Source organism: Dinoponera quadriceps, unplaced genomic scaffold (assembly GCF_001313825.1).
Source record: "Dinoponera quadriceps isolate SergipeBrazil2010 unplaced genomic scaffold, ASM131382v1 scaffold1069, whole genome shotgun sequence".
NCBI classification, from domain to species: domain Eukaryota; kingdom Metazoa; phylum Arthropoda; class Insecta; order Hymenoptera; family Formicidae; genus Dinoponera; species Dinoponera quadriceps.
In genome coordinates this window covers 1,407,475-1,428,161 of record NW_014555200.1, presented here as the reverse complement: position 1 = coordinate 1,428,161, position 20,687 = coordinate 1,407,475, and the positions used below count along the sequence as shown (strand labels likewise).

Below are 20,687 nucleotides of genomic sequence, written 5' to 3'. Positions count from 1 at the left end.
ATCTGCGCCCGAGGCGGGCCCGGTTGACCCTTCGGCTGCACGACGCGCTCCTTTTCCTGAATCGCGCGCGCGGAATACGTGTCGCGCGTTGCGATGCTCTCTCGCGCGCGCGCCAGTTTCTTTGTCATTTCCACACGGAAGGAGCGCCCCGAGCGGAAGCCGGATCGCCGACGAAGAGAACGTTACGACACCTCGGGCAATTCCACCGCGGCTTCGTCGGGTGTATACATCCGGCTTGGCAACGGGGTGGTGCGACTTTTTCCCGAGAGCGGGAAAAGCGGGAAGTTTCGCGTGAACTCGAAGGTTTTCGCGGTCATGAGTCTCGAGACAGATTCGGCCAGCAAACCGGTGAAAGAGACCAAGTCGGCAGTTGAGACGATTAAAACTGATGTTGCGTTTCGTAACTTTACTATCAGAATGTCCGATGATGTATAATTTTTTCCCCGAGGCGGAAACGTGTAAGTAAAAGTTCTAAACGTTTTCAAAACGGAAGATTTACGTTTTTCTGTACTCAAATTGGCACAGCAACTTTTACAAATAAAAAACTAAAGCGGAATTTTTTTTTAATTTGTTGTGTCAGAGTATAGTAAAACAAACACATACACACACACACATGTGAACAAGCACACGTGAACCGAATGGTGGAGAACCTAGTCAAATGACACGTACATTAATCTAAATTCCCACTGATAAAAATCGAATTATGATCTATTTCATAATTAAATACTAATTAGTTGTTGATTAGTTGGTGTAGTCGATTACAAATTTATTACTTTTATACATTTGCTGGAAATTAATATTGAAGTTAGGGGGTGCTGACTTGCCGCTACGGCAGCATCTCCAACACTAGAAAACACGTAAAGAACATTATAATAAAGAAGATTACAGCTAACTAATTTGCAATTAATTAGCACTTAATTATGCGACAACTCTTTTTTCAATTTTTTTTATTGGCGGGGCGTTAAATTAACGGAGATTTGAACGATCTAAAAAGTGTCGCAACTTCCGTTTACCGAAAATTAATGTCGAGAATATGTACTCTTCTCTTACTTTGATTAACAGTTGACATTAGCGTGCTTCGGTCGACTCTGTTTAGTTGTCTCGTATGTCGATGTTTCCATAATCGGGAAGCGAAAACGGTGTCACAAGTCGGCGAGCGGCTTCGATCGATTGGTCGTTTCTCGAGGTTTTCTTCGGATGACAAATGACTAAGAAGATGATTAATATCGCGCGGTTACCTCTAATAAACAGCGAGCTTGGCTATCGCGGCCTCTGTAATTCCGACGAGAAAATTAAATCTAGATTAGAAATAATAGATGGTAGTTTTGTTGAGATTAAGTTTGATTAATTAGATTTTATATCTGTTTCTACCATAACGTTGACTAAATCTTGAGTTTAAAATTTCTTCAGATAAAGACTTAAATTCAGGTTAATTAACGTTGGTAGAAACGAGCATTAAGTAAAAAAAATAAACATACGACGAACTGTCCAAGCAGAATAAATTTCTAAAAGGTGTTTCAAAGACTTCCAAAAGAGATTCTATTTTTTAGATATTTCAAACGTTTTTAAGAGATCTTTTAGAAATTTGTTCTGTTTGAGTATCTACTATTCAACTGCAACCGATAACATTGATCGACACGAAAATTGTACTCTGGATCTAGACTGTCAATTACTAAGTTGAAGTGGAGAGTATACTTCGAGGAAAAACCCTTTGTGTGGACACACAGAAGAACAATGGATAAAACCTGGGATATATAAGATAGTATTGTCTCATGGCGAGAGTGGAGAAAGTATAAAGAAAGAAAAGGCGTAATATAACATTTAAAAGGAATTTTAGTTCTTCTGATAATAAGAAGAGACATAAAAAATAAGAAATTATAGTAAAATTATCTTCTATTGTTTTATATTAATTTTTCTTTTCATTTCTTATTTTTATTGATCAATTAAGGCATGGTCTGTATTCCTCGAGCTAGAGTTTTGTTTATTATTGTCATTTTCTGTTTCAGCACATGAATACAAATAGGAAAAATCAAAGTTCGAAAAGTATACAATTTTCATGATGCAAAATATGTTGGCCAGTGTAATAAATGGCGGTAAATGACGGTAAAGACGGAACTACTGCACCAGGCGAATTCGCGTAAGAGGAACTTGCACTCGAATAACCGCGCGGCCTGCTGCATACAGTTGCTGATTAGATCGCTCTTAATATCGCGGCACGGTGTAATTACGCAAGCAACCGAAGACATGGGCGAGAGTGAATTAAGCTCAACGAAGTGGAACCGAGTGCGCATTTAACCGGAATGGCTGAATCGAACCTCGCTGGATTCACGCGTTGTGTGTACACACAGAGGCGACCCGCATTGAGAGGCGCCGCCGGCACGTCCGGAATTCAATTGTCCAAGATAGGATCTTACGTGAGTGAGGTCCGTCTTAAATAGGTGCGACTTGAAACTTGTCTCATGTGAAATATTCGGCCTCAAGTTTAGAATTAGTGGGTTTTTCAGTGGAATCTCGATTGCAAATATAATGACGCGTACAGGTTGCGTGATAGTCTGAACACGTGATATAATTAAATTATTAGTATTTTCTAACTGTACACACTTTTTCCTGACGCAAAGCTATTACGATGACAAATTATTATTATTAAATTATTACTTCGACATATTGTTCCCGTTTCTTTGAATAATTAATATATAATAAATCGACGAGATTAGGAAATCTTAATAGTTTAATTGCATATTATGGCTATTATTAATCCGTGTATATCATGGAATTTTAGTAAATAATTCAAATATAATTTTAAGGTCCGTATTAATAGTCGTTACTTGTTTCACGTGAGATTTGAGTTTTTTACTTAAATCATATGACATATATGACGTTACATTTGCAATCGTGATCCCACTGAAAGACTCGCTTGTAAATCTAAACTCAAATTTGCGTATTTCATCTGAGATAAGTTTCAAGTAATGACTATTAACTCTAGTTTGGCATTCATGGCTCAAATTGACCCGAGCAACATATTAGGATCTTATTGTTAAATCTTAAATTATTGCACATATAAACATAGAATTTTTTCCCTTAAAGTATGCAAAATTTTTTACTTCTTTCTGTGTAGAATCAATATATATATATATATATATATATATATATATATACATACATACATTATTTTCTCTTATATACTTTAAATTATCTATTATAAGAAGAATGATTGCGACGAATTTTTTAAATTTACTTTTTGTACACTTAAAACTATAATATCTGTACAATCGATAGGTGCATATATAGATTTTTAAGTAAAAGCATGTCAATAAAGTTACTAAATCTCACAGACCCAGCGTGCCAAACTAAGCAGCAAAAAATAAGTGTACTAACGAAGGGTTAACATCCAGACAGCGTACAATATTTATAAAATATTCTGCAAATATTCAAATGTCCGGGAAAGTCAGGTATGAGAAAGATCATGATAAGTATTAAAAAATATTTATGAAGAATATTTTTCATAAATAATAAAAATATGATTCCACTCGAGTGAAACTATGTTTCCATTATTTATGAAAAATGCTTTTCATAAATATTTTTGAATATTTATCATGATCTTCCTCACACTTGATTTTCCCTAACATCTGAATCTATATAAAATACTCAATATCCATATTTTTTAAATATCCTAGGAATATCGTGCGCTGTCTGAGTGCGGACCTGAAAATTCAGACCTGCATGTGTCAACGTAAGACAACTTTCAGGTCACGACTATCACGGTTCCGCGAATATCCCTCTGCTGCGCGGGTCAAAATCCCGGACGATCGGAGATGCCGTTATCGCCGCGTTATCGACGCCGGTATATCTCCATGGGGACAATACGCGCGTATTAAATAACACATATTAAATAATACGATCGCGCATGCGTCCTACATCTGCCGGATGCTCTTCCGCTCGTAGATACCGACCGAGCCGATAAAAGCCGGCGACGGTGAAAAATGTCTCGCGACGTGACTCTCACGACATTCTCTCGGTGTTCCGGGCGAGATCTCCCGTGTGCGTGCGGAGATCTCTCGGCCAGAAACTCTCCGAACAACGCGGATAACGAGCCGAAGAATCGGGGAAACCAGCTTCCGATCCGCTCTCGGCCGTTCGCTTCCGCTCGCGGGCGTTCGCGCCCAGCTGGAGACTCTCCCCCTCGCGCGGCGAGCACTCCGCTAACGAAATGCAATTATTTTTAAAAAGGATGTAGGGACGCGCGCTCTCGCTACGCTTTCCAGGGGACGACACACTCTCCCCCGGATCATCAGACGTTAGAGGTGCTCCAGCCGGTCGGCGGCCCTAAGTGCCGTGTCGACGATGGGTCGGCGTGGGGCCGCACGGCTGACACCGTTCAACACTTTCGCTATCACGCGTGCGACGCGCGACGACCCGATTCGCGTGCAACGCGCGATCGTGCGCATTTAATAATAATAATAACAGCAGCGACGCGCAGGAAGTAACGCGGTAATCCGATGCGGCGAATTAACCCTCGAATAACGAGGTTGATATAGGTCGGGTCCGAGCCTTAGAAATATTTTATCATTTCTTTCTCAACCAATTTTTTCTACTAGGCGTTTTTGTTCTCATAATAAGTCAGGAAATATTTGAAAGTAAGTAAAATATATCGCGAAATATGTAAAATACCTGAAATATAACGCTTCATAAGCGTCTTTTTGAAAGCATTAGAATATAGATCCGGTCGGATCTGATTAATCTGATTATTCGATTATTAACTCCCCGGAATAATATTTTTTCATATACAATTAAGTATAATTATGTATAATTATATATGAACTGGTGATATAGTTATATAAATATATATAAATTATACACACACACACACACACACGCAAAAGTTGTCATCAGAAACATCCTTTAAAACGATCTTATAAATTACAATATTTTACTGCAATGAAATCGATGTGTGGGTCTAAAGGGTTAATGAGTCCTCCGTACGAGAGCACGCGAAAGTCGGAATCGAATAGAGAGAGGATGCTCCGTGAGATGCGAAGGCGATCGCACCTCCGATCGCGATTACCTCCGGCGAGTCTCGATCTCGCGTACAAAAAGCCCGCGCGAGCGAGAGAAATGGCGCGAAGGTGGAGTCGAATTTAGCGCAGGCGCGGCGTCTCCGAAAAGTTCATACTTCTGCGCACGATTCTTGAGAACAATTCCGCCAGTCTATTCGCGAATTTCGCGGCAACCGCCGCATCGGCTCCGCTTGATCTTCCCTTGTGTGTCTCTTCGTGTGTGTTCCGCTAATTCTTAAGGACGAATTCGAGGAGTAAACTGTAATAAATTATTATGATAATTTCATAGTTATTATTGTAGGTTACGTAACAATTGTTACAATAAATTATAACGTATTTGTAGAATCGAGAGGAAATCGTGAAACTCACAAGAAAGCCGGGATCTACACTGTTCGTGAAAAGCTCAACTCCGCGACATCAATATCAAAATGAAAGTCAGCAAGAAGAAGAACAAGCCGGAGACACGAAGAGCGTCATCGTGGTGTCGAACACAGCGAGAACAGAATTTTACAACAGCCCCGATGACATACGATGATCACCAGCCGTGAATCGGGAACGTCTCATCTTTGTTACTCGTTTTCGCGAAGGTAAGTGCGTTTTTATCGTAGTTACTGTCCGAAACAAACTCTCTTACTCAAGATAAAGTAGATCCTTTTTAGCTGCGCTTCGTTTCTCCCCTTCCCCTCATACATATCTGTCCTGTTGTCTAAACATACATATATCTTCGTCAATTTACAGTAAACGCGGGAAGCATAACCTGACGTGAACGGAGTTATCTGATTTTCTTATCAAATATCGTCCGAAAAACAATCTCTTTTATTCAAAAATAGAACGGATCCCTTTTACCTGCGCTTCGTTTGTTCCTTTCTCTTCGTACATATCTATTCTAATATCTAAACATGTTTCTATCTTCGTTTCATCCATTTACGGTAAACACGGGAAACGCATCTTCACACGAAGTTACTTGATTTTCTTATCAAACACCGTCTGAAAAATCTCTCTTATTTAAAATAGAATAGAACCCTTTTTACTTGCGTTTCATTTCTCCCCTTCTCTTCATATATCTATTTTATTACCTAAACATGCATCTATCTTCGTCAGTTTACGATAAACGCGGGAAACGCATCCCGAGGAACGAAGCGGTCTGTTTTTTTTTTTTTCAAATAATGTCTGAAAAACAATCTCTCTTATTCAAAATAGAACGAAACCCTTTTGCTTGTGCTTCATTTCTTCCTTTCTCTTCATACATTTATTTTATTATCTAAACATGCATCTATCTTCGTCAGTTTACGATAAACGCGGGAAACGCATCCAGAGGAACGAAGCGGCCTGTTTTTTTTTTTAATCAAATGACGTTTGAAAAACAATCTCTCTTATTCAAAATAGAAGAGAACCCTTTTACTTGCGTTTCATATCTTCCTTCTCTTCATACATCTATTTTGTCTAAATATACATCTATCTTTGTCAGTTTACAATAAACGCGGGAAGCGCATCCAAAAGAGCGATCTGATTTTTTTATCAGACGGCGGTAAATTGAGCATAGCGAAACATGGAAAATTGGATACATCTTAACTTTGGCATAAACTTCGAGCGCCCTGTCGACGATGGTTAGCGAACTGTGCGAGGCTGACCAACGATGGTCGACGAGGACCATAGAAACGCCCGAAAGTTTACGCTCCAGCGAAAGAGTTTATCGTCTCAGGCGGCGAAAATAGATCTCTCTCTTCTTCCTCTTGGACGTTGCGCCGGGAGAAAAAGGAGATTGCGGTCTGCGACATACGTATGCAGACGCGCGTAAATGCGATCGCCCGTGCGTGAAATTCGCGTCGTCCATGACGACGACGATGAGACGTGAAAAAAGAAAGAAGAAAATTAGCCGCCAGATGGGAATAGACGTCGGGAGCTTATTGCGGGATCAAATGGACGAAGAGGTCTCTTGAAGCTGCCGCTTCTTCTTCGTCCACCTTCGGACGATCCTCCGTTCCTTTATTGCGAATTATAAATTATAATATAAATATATTATACATAGGGCGCGAGCGTGGCATAACAGATAGCGTACTGGTCTGTTATACTAGAGTTCCCAGATTCGCCTCTCGATAGAATCAAATTATTTTCATATGCTCGTGTCTCCTCTCCGATGGACTGGCAATCCATCGAGAGTATCATTGCCAAAAACCTCACGTAAATTGTAGTTCGGAATCGGCGTTAAAACTGCTGTAGGTCTTATATATAGTTGTGTTATAATCTGTGTGCACACCACAATTATATGCGTGTGAGGATCAGACAACGTCGAAAGACGTTACAAAACTGATATATATATATATATATANTATATATATATAATATAAATATATGCTGGAAGGAAGAAAAGCGGTTGGATTAATAAAATTAGTCATCTTCATTCAGACAAATATTTTGTGGCCACTGAACAAATTACGCGTTGTCAATAATGCGTTGCGTTGCGTTAATACTAACCAAATCACAATCGTTTAATCAATTGAAAATTCATTACAGCAACTACCTAATTTGTTCGAAGGACTAAAAGTTGTGCTCGTACGCATTTGGTTTTTAGCAAGATCTTGTTGGTCCTACCACTTTTTTTCTTAGTATATTAACATCAGCGATAGTCATCGCTTCACGAGAGGAAACAGGAACGAAAGTTTCGACTGATAACAGTAGATGATAAGAACATCTGAGGGAGTTTCCTTCCGCTAAAATAAGGACCATCGTTAAAGTTCCGAGACCACAAATACTTTCCACGATTATTGTACTTCATCGAATTCGTATTTCCGTGAACATAGGAACTCAATTTTGTTTACATTATTTGATTTAGCGAAAGTAGCACGATCGTAAGGATGGTGGCCGGCAATCACGTCAAAGAAATGCCGGTCTGCATCTCGCAAACTCTATTTACGATGTAAACGGGCGCATTGCAAAAGTCGCGACTCTATTTTCGATGGAAGTTGGTGAAGTAAACTTTCTTCCAGAAATGTCGAGCGTGACTCGCGATTATTATTTCGCGAACGCGCCTAAATACATCATTTATCGACGCTTTCTCCTCTAGGAGAAGATATATTTAAGATATACTTCTCGGTGGTTTCCGGGTTGAAGTCGCGTTTCTCGTGGATGTGTATCCAACGTTTCGCAGATATTTCAGTTCACTTCTCGAAGGAGAGGAATAATTGTAATCAAGTATCAGGTACCTCCTTTGTCTGATAAAATCAACTGAAATATTTGCGAAATGTTAGAAACAACAGATTCACAAGAAACTCGTTCCCAGGGAATTTGTTCTACTCTACCTGGACTAATCCCGCCCATATGGCCCTGACGAGATTCCTAGACACACTCGGCAAGAGTCTGACTTTCCGCAGATGTTGGAGTACTTGTGGATGGCGAGCAACGAAACCAGGCAGAATGACAGCGACGTGGCGATTGACGAGGTGCTCCAACATCCTGGACTGGTGATCCTCTTCGTGGGTTATCCACCGTGGTTGTTGTACTTCGCCGCCGCCTGTTGCATCCTTTTCATGCTGGTCGGCATCCCGGGAAACCTCATCACGGTGGTCGCGTTATTTCGCACCAAGAAGGTTGGCAAATGATAATAATCATACAAATTATGAAAATCCACGCGGTTATAATGCATTAGCGAGGAATAAGCGTAAAGACTGCGTTCAGGGGAGATCTGAACGAGAGATCAATCGCGCGCTCTTTATATTTATTCGAATATATTTTATATCATAAGATGATTTCAGAAAGAGAGAGAAGGAGAGAGAGAATAATAATAATTGATAAGCAATAATTATTCAATTATTAGTCAATATAATAGCTAGATAAATATCAGATAATTAATTAAATATGACCGGTGTATAATAATATATAATATTTTTACGAATTTCTTATCAATACATATAGTATTTGTGTGAGTTGTAAAAGATTGTCACGTTCTATGTAATAAAATTACTCAGACAGCACAATGTCTAAAATCGGGACATAAGACATCTTTTAGATGCCTTAAAAACATCATCATCAAAGACGTCTTATATCACATCTTAATTACGGGACTTCAAGATATCTAAAAGACATCTCGTGTCTCAATTTTTATTAATATTGAAGCATTATATTAATTTCGCCTTTTTTTTTAAATATGACACTCATACACATTCTACAATTACGAAATCGGGATGCCATTATTATAACACATATCCATTATATATATTTTTATTTTCAAGTCATATGCCTGCAATTGTACGAGTTGACTGGGCGGCGTCACATGTGGAAAGACCGGTGTCTCGAATTTCCTTCTTAATCATTTTTAAGGGCTCGTCACGCCCGTCAAACGTACTAAACGGCATGTAGGTGCTTTTGTTGGGGCTCCGCGAAAGCGGTTTCGCGTTGTTCGCGTCAATTTTCGCGACTCGCTTAAGGGTTTAAGTACATCGTAATGGGTTCGTTACGCAAGACGTGCAGCGGCTGCTCGAGTTTCCGGCACGTAGAAATCTCGGGAGCAGTCGGATAGTGGTTCACCTCGAGCTATTATGTCTCACTTTAGTCGCACAAAACGTCCCGGCAACAATGAATCAGGCCGTTAAACTGCACGGGAGATATTTTAGTTCCATTTTTTATTTTATTATTTTATTTTTTAATTTTTCAACATATACCGGATGGCGCGAAATCACGGCGATCGCGGCGACGTAATCATCGGCGAATGCAGGGCAGGTCGTCGGCACGACTCTGCAACAAACGAATCTTTCTCGGCCGAGTCGATCATCAATGAGTTAAGTTTGGAATCGATTACGCGGAACCGGGCACATACACAATCGCATGTTTTCACGAAGGTTCACGTACTCCGTTCTCTATTGCAAACAACGAGCTGGATTTAAATCAGGAAGTACCGCAAGTCGATATTTTGCCGCGTGTTTATCGCGAGAAACTCGCGGGAGGCTTCATTCAGTTGTTGGGCAAATTAATTCTTATCTCTGTTATTATTTATATGTATATTACTTAGTCAATATTATGTATAATGTGATAAATTGGACAGATAAATGTGTTATTGTTACGATACGATGAAGTTGTTTAGCAACATATGAATTTTCTTGCAGCGGAAGAACGCCACCGCTGTCTTCATAATGAATCTCTCGTTGTCTGACCTGATGTTCTGCTGCTTCAATTTACCGCTCGCAACTTCGACGTTCTGGCATCGTGCGTGGCTTCATGGGCCACTACTGTGTCGGCTGTTTCCGCTCTTGAGGTACGGTCTCGTTGCGGTCAGCCTCTTCAGCGTCCTCGCGATCACGATCAATCGCTACGTACTAATCGGTCACCCTCGTCTCTATTCCACGTAAGTGGCTTTTCCGTATGTACATATAGGTACAATTTTATTCCTCTGTTATTTTGCAACATCAGTCTCACGATAGAAGTTATCATGTAAAAAATGGTCATAGTTAAGTGAAATTTTTGTAGAATATTTATACTTGTATTGGAATAATTCAACGTTTGATCAATTCTTCCAAAGTCGTCGTAGATTTAATCTCAAGTGTTGAATCTTATTTCTCTATTTCATCTACAAAGATCATTAAGGTTGTCACAGAAGATTGTATTTAATAATTATTTGAAAATTAAAAATTGATTAAAACTGGGAGGTATTTAGAAATTATTCAAAAGTTAAAAATCCCGCATTCCCAATTTATATTTATCGTTCGTTAAATAAATATTTTCAGGCTGTATAAGACGAAGTACTTAATACCGATGGTTCTGGCGATATGGATCGTGGCTTTCGGCGTGCTGATCGTCACGTGGTTCGAGCGATGGGGGCGTTTTGGGCTAGATTCCGCTATCGGGTCCTGCTCGATCCTGCCTGATGTGAACGGGCGCAACCCGAAAGTGTTCCTGTTCGTCCTCGCATTTTTAATGCCGTGTCTCGCCATCATCGTGTGTTACGCCAGGATCTTTTACATCGTTCGCAGAACTTCCTTGAAGAGCAGAGGCGGGAATAGAATCGCCAACGTGGAAACTGCCGAGATCAATCTCGAGGTAAGATCCATCCTAATAGAAGTGAACCTCGTGGATTCTCTAGTCATGAAGGTTACTTAGGTGACTCCTGCTTCTTTAAGATTTTTCTGGAATCCTCAATTTTTATTTGTTACCTTATTTTTAAGTGTTAGTGGCGAGAAAGTGCCGTTCTATCTTTATTTTTCATGACGAAGGAAGATAGTACAATAGTGTTGGCACAAAAGTGTGAACTTAGGCATAGCAACTGATAGCAGGACGATATTTATTTCAGAATAGACATCTACTCTATCATGTTTGATATGTAATGGCTATAGGCGATGACTAGATCTATCACTGCCATTCACTAAATAGATCTTAGAATCTAAGTGAATAATCAGCAAGTGATGAACTAGTAACGAGCAAAAAATGTATTCTAGCCTGTACTAGTTAGCCACTAGTTTTCGACTCAGACCGACTAGACACCTTTTTACTTGGGCTCTTTTTTCGAAGCAATTTCCTCTGAAAAAAAAAAGAAAGAAGAAGGAGAAAATTTCACACATTTTTTAATCGTGATCATCTACGCAGCAACGATCCTCGTCCACGAGGAATCAAGAGAGAGAGCTCTCGATTCTGCGCGGGTCTGCCACACCGATGCAATCGGTCGGTGGTCCGGAGGAAGAGGCCGACGAAGACTCGTCCTGCTCCAAGCAGCTGCTCGGCGACCGACGAGAAACGAATGGCACGTTGCGCGTAACCGAGGCGGCTGTGAGCAAAGTCCGCCTGGATCCGAACTGCGGCGCCAGCTGTGACACTTTCCACGGGAGTCTGACGTCCACTGCGGAGGACATACCGTTCGCGGACGAGCCGGATGCCACTGCGAAGCGGCTCCTGAACAAGAACTCGGGTGAGCCACAACGTAAGCTATCGAGAAGCTCCTCCTGCAGACGGCTGGATAGGATGACCAACCGGCCCTCTTTCATCATGGAGTCGTCGCTGTGGGGACGCGCCGACGACGACCGCCTGAGTCGACTGGAGACCTTCGTGGGCTCACGATCGCACTCGCCCGAGCGGTCGTCCTTCGCGAAACAGGCGATCCGCAGAGAGTCGAAGTTCCGCACCGTCGTCGGTAAAATACGCAACGGCGAGTCCACGCCCGGGTTGTCCGCAAAGGACCGGAAGGTGCTGCAGATGATCCTCGTGATATTCTCGTCGTTCCTGGTATGTTACCTGCCGATCACCGTCACCAAACTCGTCCACGACATGGTCGACTGGCGCGGCCTGAACATCGCTGGCTACGTACTCATCTACTTGACCACCTGCATCAATCCCATCATCTACGTAGTGATGAGCTCTGAGTACAGAAGCGCGTACAAGCACGTACTGCTCTGCAGGCGCGAAAAGACGACGGGCAAAAGGTGGTGGTGGTGGTGGTGGTGGCGGCCTGGTTCGTTAATGCCCAGTTGAACGTGCGAATAGATTGTCATGCAACGACATATAGCTATAACGGATAACGATACAGAGACAAGGGTACACCTGAAATAAATAGGTGAGAATGAATAAGACTACGTAGACGTGTACGTATAATTTGTGTTTGTATAATTTGTCTTTGTTCCTCCCGTGGCGTTTTTGTGTGACTAACTCCATGATTCGGAACGGCACACTCTCACATTTTAAGAATGTTTCCATTTCTGTATTATTAAGAAACTAGAGAACATTAAGAGATATCTTTAAGATATCTAGAAAAGATTTGAAAACTGTAGTATCTAGTTGAAAGATCTATTCTTGTAATTAATTTGTGTATAAGTTTTATGTATAAGTTTTCAACATGTATCGGGACATTTTTCCTTTTCCAAGTTATCTCTGTATTTTCGTTTATCCGAGATTCGAACCTCTCTAGCCGTGACTCGAACCACTTTTTTTTTTTTTCACATCTTCCCTCTCGGATAAATTTCTATCCTAATTGTTTGATTATAGTACGTGGAATACAGGAATTGTAGTAAGAATGATAAAGGTGAAGATTACTTACCTGCAATTATATCGTCATCTGTCTATCGAACTGTGCGAAAAGAAACAACACATTCGAGAGATTACTTGTGAAATAATATTAAACATCATTTACTACAACGCTGCAATTAATGCTTTTAATAGATCTCGGCCTATTTATTCTCGTTCTATAATAATCAGTTTCCTCCTTACTCTCAGTAGTGCCGCGCTACGATGATCATGACGTCGAATGTAATAATCCGTGATAACAATAATCAGGACAATAACCATGAGCCGTTGGTTGTAAAGTGGCGTCGGCTTACCTAATTTATTTAAAATCCACGGTAAGAGAACAATGATATCTTCGTCGCATCCTCGTCCATCTCATTTTCTTGCGGAACGTGTCTCAGGTCCCATTAGGGACGGGCGATATCGAAGAACAGGGTTCGTGTCCAAATAATAATCAATCATAGAGAAGAACATTATCACGAATGAATCTCGAAACATGAAGGAATAACCGATTCATATTTTTTATCTTTACCATTTGATATCTAACACATGATCCGATCGTCTTTAACGAGATATCAAGATCGTAGCACGACTCAACGACGGATCAGAGGATCATCGTTTTATATCTTCAAATAGTAAAAAATTCAACGGCAAGTCAGATGAACTTTTAATAGACTTTTTATAGACTCATCTGATCCAATGATGAATCGTATCACTGAAAAGTGAAAAATCGTGAGCAGAACAGAGGCTTCGAGGCTTCAATTCGTCGTAAGTGAAGTACGCCCGCGATATACATTCGTCGATTCCTCGGCCGTACATCGCCCATCTCTAAGTCCCTCGTCGCGACCACGATGGACGGTCCACCGATGAGCCGCCATGCGAGCCATTTTACAATCGCACGCTCGTGTGCAGTAACGCTATCAATAATCGTACAATATGCATATATGAACAGAACTGTAACTATCGAAGGATCGAGTGCAGATTAGTCGCGCGCGATAGTCCACGTTCGACGGGCGTCCTCGCGTTCACGACTCCGCGCCATTTGATCAACGCCATCGCAATTCGAGATCGCGCAATGTGCCTCGGCATTTCCTCTCTCTCTCTCCTTCCCTTCCTCCCTCTCTTTCTGTCTGCCTCTCTTTCTCGCGAACGGCGGCTGAATCGGAGTTACGGATAAAATCGGGGCTGCGCCGTGGTCGAGTGGCGCGTAACATCATCGCCGTTTCAGTCGTTATTTTCCGTCGACTGTAAACAACGATGCGCTTCTCCGAACGATCGTATTTCCGGCATCACCGTTAGGCGAGAAACAGATAGAGAGAGCGAGAGGAAAAATTCTGTAAGCCGAATCTCTCTCTCGAGGAAGACTCCACGCGCCGGGGGCGAGTATCGGGTTCCGCGCTGTCGGAAATCGGATAGCGCGCGTTTCGAAACGACGATCGACGAGGCGCAGCTTCGTGCCCGACGACGACGACGGGAGATACGACGGATGGGCGATTTTCGTGGGCGCCGCGACCGGATAACGCGCTTTCCGCTCGTTCGCGCGGCTACAAACGCTACAACGCATATATTCCTATATGTTTCTCTCTTTCTCTCTCTCTCTCTCTCTCTCTTTGTGTGTGTGTGTGTTTTAATTTTTTTTCGTTTTCCCCTCGCTACGATAAAACTATGCGAAATTCAAATGCAAAACGTCCCGTGAGAACGTGCAGAACGCCAGTCACGCGATGGAGATACGAATGGCTCGTGAAATAAACATGCTCCGCCACTCTCTCCTATATTATATAGACTCTGCATTTTATATCTATATCTTCATATATTTATACTTATATATATATTTTTTCTTATTTTATATATATATATATATATATATATATATATATAATTTTTCTCTCTGTCAGTGTGTTTGTGTATCGTCTCTTCTTTTTGTCTTATTTCTTCCCTTTCTCCTCCGCGCTTTCTCTCTGAAAATCACTAAACTAAGGACTAGTTAATAGTAGGATTAACTTTAACTATATGTGTATTCTCAACAAGCCAGTCTAGCTTTTCGACGTGTCACCTGCCGTAGACGATCGTCAGAGCATGAAGGAAACGCTTGAACACTCGGGATGACTCGCCGTTTGGTGTTGGGAAACAAATGCTCGGTCACGGCGCGGCGAGACCGCGAGGGATGATCTCGAGCGCACGTCTCCGGAGCGCACTCACCGCTAAATGATGGCCGCTCGATCGGCGCTTCAACGTTCGACGCGACCGCCCCTCGCCCGCTCGCTCGCTCGCTCCTTCGTTCGTTCGTTCAGGCTACGCGCGAAGGACACCTTTTGTTATCTACAACGACTTTAGGCGGCGTTCTACTCATTTGCGATACGTACGCCGGCTGATGCGCGAGCTGCGTCTTGATCCGACGACACCTTCACGCGCGCGCGCGATAATCAGTCACGCCAGGCTCACGAATGAATTTGATTGCGAGTGATTCGAGCCAGCCAGCTTCTCAATTACTCAATTACAATACTTCATGTATATACATCGTGGAAAATTGCTCATTCGCGGGCACTGCGTATACATGGTCAATTACAAAAAGGTTGCAACCTATACTTTTTCTTAATAAACTTCGAAACGCATCCGGCATCCAATAAGAGAATCTGTTTCGTAGTAATTCTCAGGAGATACATTTTCCTTCCGGATACGAGAGGCGTTGTGAAACTCATCGAGGGAAAAGTTGTTGCAACCTTTCTCGTGACCATTCCTCCGCACCTCGTTTGAATCTATTGGCTAGATTTTTCCTCATCATATCATTTCGCGTCATTAGCACGCAATATAATTGATCGTGCCGCACACAGCGAGCCCTTTTGATTGGAGCGCAGTGAAAGGGTTGAGTCGACGACGAAAGAGACTACTTCACGCGATGTCGCTGACTCGGCACCGAATGAAGCTACAAGTTAGGAAAAGTCGCGCCTCTCGACAACAACCTCGTTTTCAACAAGCGGACTCTCGGCGGAAGTCGCGTTTCGTCTTCTAACCGGAACGAAGATATGAGAGTTTCTATCGGCGCCGCTCGTGCATCGCACGTCCACATCTCGCTTATCAATATTGAAAAATACAATTATGAGAGAGACAATAATACGTTTACACGTGGGCTGCGGCGGCGGGCGGGCACGGTCGCGACGCGAATTCGATTAAGGCGGGCAACGCCGAAACGCCGAACGCCGAGGGCGTGACTAGAGTTTTGTCTTGCTTCGTCCTGTTCCGTGGTAAAAACGCCTTCGTCCTTAGCGGATCGAGAACGCGCGCTCTGATTTACGGTCGGTCCTAATTTACCTACCTCTTAAGTATACACGCTGTGTGTATGTGTATGTGTGTAATACGAAAAACGTACCGAGCAAGTTTTTTGCCCGCTCGCTTTTGTATCAAGATGCAAGGAGAGCAGCGTATTCGATGAGAACATAGGGCGGTATTTATAGTTGGGTCTCTTGTACTTAAGCTCATATGAAGTTCATCCCCGGGAGAAAAAATCTTTCATATATTATTATATATTATGATATATATAAGGCGTCATATATATATATAGAATATGGCCATGTGTGAAAATGTATAAATTATATATCTAATGGTGATACAGTTACATATGATTATATAAAATTATACATAAATACATAATTATATATAATTATATATAGTCATACATTTTTACACATGGGCATATATATTCTCATATATAATTATATGTGAGAACCCCCCTCCCGGGAAGAAATTCAGATGTATAAATCGTTTCATTGGCTGCTAAGCATCTGAGGATGAACCTGAGACGATCTTAAATACAAGATCTGATTACGAATACCGGTCGTAGATCCAAGTGATCCTGCGGCCTTTTCCCCTTCCCCCTGCTCTTTTCAATCGTTCCGAGTAATCGCGCGTCTCAATGTAGACCAGCCGATTATCGATTATTACCAGCCCTTTGCGTTCTCCGTCACGAACGAGACGACGAATGCGCCCGTCTCGCCGTGCACTATGTGTATGTGTACGTGTGTGTTGTGTGATAAGTGATCGGCGATAACGGCGACGATTAGCTCGCGCGATCGCGTGCTAACACTGTTGTCGCTGGTTGCGCAAATGCACTGTGCGACGTGCGCTATGATGAGACGCTGCGTGTAATTCGCTGTAGGACGCGCGAGCGCATCGGCAGACGGAATCGTTTGCGAACTCGATCGACGACCGATCGATCCGCCAGTCGACGTCGACTGGCTCAAGTATTCAGGCTCAGTGCCGGTTCGACGACGGTTCTTCTTCCCTGCAAAGTGGCTAGAAAAGTTCCTTCCTGTTCTTCCGCTGCAGCCTCTGTCGTTCGGGCCGATGCACGTGTGTGTATGTGTGTGTGTGTGCATCACAAGCAAGTCGCATCGTCTCTCTCTCTCTCTTTTTTTCCGTTGTTCCTGCGTCTTGTTCCTCCTCTTCTTGTCGCAAGTAGCTTCTCGCGCACGCGCGACGACTCGCTGAGAGAAACGGCAAGATCGATCGGCGACGCTGGCGTGTAACTCTGGTAGGGCGAGCCGCGACAGCACGCGACTCTTCTCAAGTAACAAAGGTACTTATGGTTAAGACGTTACTTCATTTATGTATCACACTAGAATCCACAGTGTCTGTAGGTGTTCCGCCGTACATCGGGGCATGCGCCGAGAGTTCTGCCCGCAGAACCCTGAAAAGCGAAGGATTCGATTCATCTGTGTGCCCGCGACGTCGGCCGGCTGACTCGGTGGTCGAAAATTCGTCTCGATCGCGGAGTTATCGGCTTGAGAAAATCGTCTTAAATTTACGAAATTAAAGTGAACCGAACTCTCGGAACAATTTCCAGCTTTTGTTTAGACGAGTGAATTCTTCAAACAAAAATGTAAATTTAAATTATACAAAAAGTGTACATGTAAATTATAAGAAATATAAATGTACATTACGAAAATTAAAAAAAAAGATAAAAGTAATTTGCAGAATTATAAAAAAACTGCAGAAAATTTGGTAAAAATTTGATCTATATTTAAGGCATGTTGATACATTACCCAATTATTAATGTAAATTATATTTTATATGTATATGAAAAATTTGTATATTTTAAAATTATAAATTCTCGGAAATGAGTCGTTGTGAAATTTTCGGTCTGAGAGGGAGCGGTCCGAGAGCTTACCTGTCATTGTTTGGCGGACTTGTACCTGGCCAGCTTTAGTTGCAGCGGATTGGATGTTTTCATGTAAACGGCGATGTCGTCCACGGGAGCCTCGCGGACATCTTGTCCACAAATTGCCAAGATGCGGTCGCCTTTGCAGATTTTGCCGCTTTCCGAGGCGCTGCCGGCTGGTAACTGCGCGCAGAAGGATCGACGGGTGACGCGAAATCGCGTTGCGAAATAATGCTTAAAACATAGAATGTAGAATCGAAAACACTCACCAGATCCCACACGTAAGCTCCCTTGCCGCTCACGAAGCCACGCATACAGAAACCAGCTCCTTTGCCGGGCTTTTTCTGTAACTCGACCTCGATCTCATCGGCTGGCTTCTCGTAGCGCAACACTGTCATTGTAATCTGCGAACGAACGAACAAATGGACCATTGTCGGCGACATGTTTGCTTAATCGACCAAGCGGACTCGCCGTAGAAAATATTAGAAGGCGTAGTGGATAGCCGCTATTCGTCCGAACGGCACTATGAACGACTCTATTCAAGGTACTAAAAACGATGCGACTCCGCTCTTGCGAGAGCACGAATCTCATAGTTCTCATCAATCTGTTATCGGAATCTCATCCCAAGTTAATCGTTGTGCGATTTATTTCGCTCTGCCAGGCTATATTTATATAGTCTGTGACTGGAAATTTATCTTATGCGAGATAGTCGGATTTGTGAATTTAGATTTTAGAATTAAATCTGAATTCTTCGGCTAAATTTTATGATGTAACATTATATTTTTAATCGGGCGAGAATCTCACGTCGTCCAATTCTGAGTGTAAATCTGAGTATCTCACTTCAGAAAAGTTTCAAGTAACGACTGTTAATACCGGTCTTAAATGCAAGTTTAAAGTTGGATCTGACTTCTTTTCTCAGTAGAATTATATGATATACGCAACATTATATTTGTGGTAGCGATTAAACTGAAAACTCAGAATTAAGCTTAAAACTCGGATCTGAATATTTCACGTAAAGCAAGTTTCAGGTAACTATTGTAAATAAATAATGAGCCTAAAATGTCTACGTTTGTTTACGGCCCGTCAAGATCCGAGTAAAGAAGCGCGGGAGCGAACGAACATGGGATGACGCGAGAGATGTTCGACAGAGAAATGCTACATACAGTTCCACTCAGAGAAGCTTTCAAGAGTGCCACGTGCGCTTTTTCGTGCTCTATCTCCTTGAAGCTCTCGTTGCACACGTTCAGTATCTGATCGCCGGCCTGCAATCGACCGTCTTTCCCGGCCGCGCCATCGGGAGATACTTCCAGAATGAACACTCCGTTCTAGAAAAGGAACCATTCGGCACAAGATTTTACACACCGAAAAAATTGTCCCCTTTAACAATCTAAAAAATTACATTCTTCGTGTCAGGACTATCAAACGAAAAATCAAATTTTATGTATTTTTGAAGTATAAAGTAAATTACATTTATATTTATTTTTTTATTTTGATTCTTTTGAAATATATTTCAAGTGAATTACGATGTGAAATGTATCCTCGAAATATCTTCGAGCGAAATTCCGCTCAAAAAGTGACAGCTGAGTGACTTGAAGTCACTCGTAATCAAAACTTCGCTCCAAGAGATTCAGAGGGCGTTTTTCGAGCGCCGAAAGTTGTGCTCACCATCGGGGTGTCAGAGCCGCCGGCGATGGTCAAGCCAATCCCTTTGTCCTTTTCCTTCTGGAACTCTATCGTCACTTCCGAGCCTACCGTTATCTTGCAGTCCTTTGGATCCTGCGGCGCCGCGGGTTTGTCCGGTTCCTTGGCAGCCGTCGCTACGGGGAATCAAGTATCGCATGCACATCTTTCACAAGATCTTAAATGACCTTATCAACGCGAACGATCGAGCGAACTATCACTGGACAATGCAAAATCGATCGTGTGTCGTTGAACTCACTCGGCGCGCTCTTCTGCGGCGTCTTCTCTGTAACCACGGTCGGAGCAGGCGCAATGGCACCGCCGTGCTTCGCTTTGTCCTTCTGCAAGGAAGACGCCTTGTCCTTCTGCTCCACTTTGCTCTGGTTCGGGTTGCACACCGTCAGCGTCACGATCCCCTCCGCTTTCTTCAGTAATGACGTCGCCTGAAAGAAAATTAATGTCAAATCAACATCCATCCAAGTTCCCCGAGCGACTCTCCGTTGAAAGGAAAATCGTCCGGTGAGGAAGAGGAAACAAAAAGAGAAAAAAAGAAGAGAAAAACGAACCTCGTCGTACGTACAGCCCGACAAGCTATCCATGTTAACCGCAAGGATCATATCGCCTACTTGCAATCCAGCCTGCAATGTCGCATTGTGAAGGACGCGGCTTGCCTTAATGCGATCCCGAAAACTCGCGTACGAACGAAAATTACCTGCTCGGCGGCGCTGCCCTCTTGGATGTCGGACACGAAGATACCTTGTCCCACTTCCGCGTGCTTCCCTTCGATGATCATGATCCCGAGGCCGTATTGACCCTAA

At 42.5% G+C, this 20,687-nt stretch overlaps 2 protein-coding genes across 8 annotated transcripts in view; one reads left to right on the top strand and one right to left on the bottom strand.

Moving 5' to 3' along the window:
- Window positions 1-77: 77 nt before the first annotated feature.
- On the top strand, window positions 78-16,615 carry LOC106743541 (G-protein coupled receptor moody-like). 3 transcript variants are annotated; one of them, XM_014617490.1, is made up of 8 exons: window positions 78-458; window positions 1,662-1,880; window positions 2,007-2,414; window positions 5,398-5,641; window positions 8,426-8,641; window positions 10,154-10,392; window positions 10,772-11,084; window positions 11,628-16,615. In XM_014617490.1, exons 5-8 carry the CDS (start codon window positions 8,426-8,428, stop codon window positions 12,504-12,506), a joined length of 1,647 nt encoding a protein of 548 aa, XP_014472976.1. In that variant the 5' UTR covers window positions 78-458; window positions 1,662-1,880; window positions 2,007-2,414; window positions 5,398-5,641; the 3' UTR covers window positions 12,507-16,615. The 3 variants fall into 3 exon arrangements, with proteins under 3 accessions (XP_014472976.1, XP_014472975.1, XP_014472977.1); XM_014617489.1 differs by having other exon boundaries at window positions 2,007-2,423; XM_014617491.1 differs by lacking the exons at window positions 78-458; window positions 1,662-1,880; window positions 2,007-2,414 and adding an exon at window positions 4,968-5,315.
- A 985-nt stretch (window positions 16,616-17,600) lies between these two features.
- Window positions 17,601-20,687, bottom strand: part of LOC106743484 (inaD-like protein) — a 104,529-nt gene continuing 101,442 nt past the window's right edge. For all 5 annotated transcript variants that reach the window (XM_014617370.1, XM_014617368.1, XM_014617372.1 and 2 more), the window contains 8 exons: window positions 20,582-20,683; window positions 20,436-20,507; window positions 20,129-20,312; window positions 19,855-20,006; window positions 19,353-19,514; window positions 18,459-18,593; window positions 18,199-18,372; window positions 17,601-17,718 (listed from right to left, as the gene is read on the bottom strand). In XM_014617370.1, coding sequence (XP_014472856.1) covers window positions 18,202-18,372; window positions 18,459-18,593; window positions 19,353-19,514; window positions 19,855-20,006; window positions 20,129-20,312; window positions 20,436-20,507; window positions 20,582-20,683 — 978 coding nt within the window. In that variant the 3' untranslated portion in view covers window positions 17,601-17,718; window positions 18,199-18,201. The remainder of the gene's footprint in view (window positions 17,719-18,198; window positions 18,373-18,458; window positions 18,594-19,352; window positions 19,515-19,854; window positions 20,007-20,128; window positions 20,313-20,435; window positions 20,508-20,581; window positions 20,684-20,687) is intronic.

Bases quoted from the DNA above. Each gene is read 5' to 3' on its own strand.
- LOC106743541 (XM_014617490.1), top strand. From the start codon at position 8,426: ATGTTGGAGTACTTGTGGATGGCGAGCAACGAAACCAGGCAGAATGAC. The intron at 8,642-10,153 runs GTTGGCAAATGA...ATTTTCTTGCAG, and splicing joins CGTTATTTCGCACCAAGAAG to CGGAAGAACGCCACCGCTGT. The intron at 11,085-11,627 runs GTAAGATCCATC...TCATCTACGCAG, and splicing joins CTGCCGAGATCAATCTCGAG to CAACGATCCTCGTCCACGAG.